General features: G+C 46.0%; 1 protein-coding gene across 1 annotated transcript; it reads right to left on the bottom strand.

Annotated features, from left to right (window-relative positions):
• Positions 1 to 43: 43 nt before the first annotated feature.
• Positions 44 to 2,412, bottom strand: LOC129602190 (uncharacterized). Its single transcript, XM_055501163.1, has 2 exons — positions 2,097 to 2,412; positions 44 to 1,358 (listed from the first exon to the last, which is right to left on the bottom strand). The coding sequence occupies exons 1-2, from the start codon at positions 2,230 to 2,232 to the stop codon at positions 541 to 543; spliced, it is 954 nt and encodes a 317-aa protein (XP_055357138.1). The 5' UTR covers positions 2,233 to 2,412; the 3' UTR covers positions 44 to 540.
• Between the last annotated feature and the right edge of the window lie 338 nt (positions 2,413 to 2,750).

Genomic DNA, 2,750 nt, shown 5'->3' with positions numbered 1-2,750 from the left:
CACAGGACATTGACTGACAAAATTGGAACATGGTATCAAAAGGAAATAAATCAAAATGTATAATTAGACAGCTAAGAACGCATGCGATAATTAGCACGAAATTGTTGCGCATGTACATTTAAAAAAGATTTTCCAGTATAATTTTATAAATATGTCTACATTTATTTTCATTACAGTACATAGAGGGGCGGGCGTTACTCACAAAATATATTCAAAAAAATGTTGTAAATCAGACTTATCGTTAAATAAGTGTGATCGCTGTTGATTTTGATCTCCAGTACCTATCTGATCCATAAATCGGCTTTACGCTTCACACGTTTTACGCCTTTCTTCAGCTACCCGGTAAACGAGTACAATGTACATGCACGTTGTCTTAATAACAGTCAGAGTCAGACTTTGGTTGTTAAAAGAAAAAATCAGTAAAAAGACGTTACGAACGGAACGCGCGTATCTGCCGAGTCTGGTGCATTATAGTAGAGATGAACCCTCCTTCCCTGCGAATGCGGGACCCATGCCGTTGCAATATTTCGTACAATCACGCTACGGCGGAGTCTTGGAAAAAACCAACAGCGGCGTCGACTGGAATATCCACTCATGAATGTGCCGGTGCGGCCGGAAGAAGCACTCCACAGTGCCTTCATCGGCCAGTGTAACGGCCCAAAAATTAAAAGGCAGGGTAAACAGTTGTCCGGGGCTGTTAGGGGGTGCTGTCTGGTTGGAGTTGGGGTCACGCGGAGGGTAAACAGCGAGGCCCGAAGTGGGCATCAGGGACCCGTACGGCTCCTCCGTGGGACCTTGGACGACGCGGCCGTTGAGGCGCCAAATGAAATGTTCTCGCAGATTGATGTAAATGGCTTCAGGTAGCGGCAGGCGGATAGTGAAGGGCACCGCTACCATGTCGCCCTCGGTGGCGGTCACATATCCGTCGGACGGTGTGAAGACCTCGTCGCGGCGCGTGATCAGCGGCAGCAGCATGAACCGCTGTAGGACGTGGCGTTGGGGAGTGTAGGCAGAGCCGGGCGGGGCGGCGATACATTCCAGGGAGCCTCCGGAACGCATGGTGACATTGGAGACCACCAGGATGAGGGTGCGGTTGACGCGGCTAAAGTCATAGGCCTGTCCCGTGCCGTCCGTCACCGGCAATGGCTGTCCAGCTTCGAAGATGGTGCGGTCCTGGTGCAGCCAGGACACACTGCGCGGGTCAGTGTCGGCCGGCACTTCGCACCGGAACGTCACATTCTCGCCCAAACGCGGCCGGGACACTATCCTGCCAGCCACCTCCGGCGTTGGGAGCTGGGTCAGTGTTATGCGGTCGTCCTGCCGGTTGTAGAGCAGGGCCTCCGCTAGCATCGCGGTTACTGCCAAAAGAGCCAGTTAGTTGCAATGTGCATCAATATGATCGACATTGTAATGTAGAACAGTGGACGACTAATTTTTTTAACTTCGGCCCGTTAACCGCTGTCCTGTCGGCTTACAGCGTATACGATGAACGTTTCGAGCGCCGCATATCCATCGCAATATCCGCTTACTGAGCAGGGCATATTTTCCGGGTGTAAATTCAAAAAAAGCTCATCTTTTGTAAAACGATATGACATATCTATGTATCTTGACGATAGTATGCTACCATAGCATGTTTAAAAAAATTATTTTCAGCTGCCATGGTCGATAGGGAGTGGCAAAAAAAATTTAGATTAATACCGTACATACTCGTAGTACAGCTAACTGTTGTGCATGCAGTGCAGTGCCACAGACTTTTTGGAATTTTTTTTTGCGCTCATTATGTACATCAGATATACCCAAGAACGGATGTTGTGCGCACAAACGGTTTTCACGCTTGTGTATACAAATCATCTGGATATAGAATGTCATAAAACAAAGCAAAGAAGTTGGGGGTGCGCAAAAGTAAAACTTTTGGTGCATGTACACGAATTTGAAATTATGTACCGGCGCGGGTCATTGTAGGTACTACTGTACATTTGATAGCATATAATTATGTAAAGATTAAATTAGCACGTCACTAACAGTAAGACTATTACTCAGTACTCAGTTAATTTCCATATATAAAATTGAATAAAATTGTAATTAATAGTACTAACAGTCGGGGCCTGATGGTTTCCTTTGAGGTGATGTTGGACATGCTGCACATAATTGCAGCTGCAACAGCACTGAGCAGCCGATGTACATCCACCAGCTGCACTTGAAACTGGCATCATGGCACGTAGACAATATCATGGCTCGTTTGCCGTAAGACACTTATTCACAGTATCTGGATAATTATAAACAAATACGCTTTTTATATAAAACACACGAAAGACAACGATAATGCAGTGCTAAAGTTTCTTAGCAATTCTCGCTTTTCAGTAACCGCAACTGCAGGTTTTTCTGTAGAGTAGAGGTACGAGTACATCAATGCTCCAGCCGCACATACATAGCGTTCTACTACATGCAATTTAATTTTTGATTTCCACTATTAATCTGATCGGGTAAAGTCCGTACATCGGCTTTTCGCCTCTTGTGCCGGTTTAACTGAAATGTCACCAAGTCCGAGCTCTTACTGTAATCTATAAAAGTGTGCCGGATAAATTTAGCGTACATTTACCAGATAATTAGGCCAATGGAATTTCTTCGCAATATTCATTTCGCGGCAATCATGTGAAAGGGCATTCTCCCGTTTCCATCCTCCCGTAATCTTCTATCCGCGGAAGTTGCCAGCTTGGATTGTGTTGCGCGTTCGCTGATATTTCGGTGAA

The sequence above is a fragment of the Paramacrobiotus metropolitanus genome, unplaced genomic scaffold (assembly GCF_019649055.1).
Source record: "Paramacrobiotus metropolitanus isolate TYO unplaced genomic scaffold, Prichtersi_v1.0 Parri_scaffold0000356, whole genome shotgun sequence".
Classification (NCBI taxonomy): Eukaryota; Metazoa; Tardigrada; class Eutardigrada; order Parachela; family Macrobiotidae; genus Paramacrobiotus; species Paramacrobiotus metropolitanus.
This window is presented reverse-complemented; position numbering and strand designations above follow the sequence as displayed.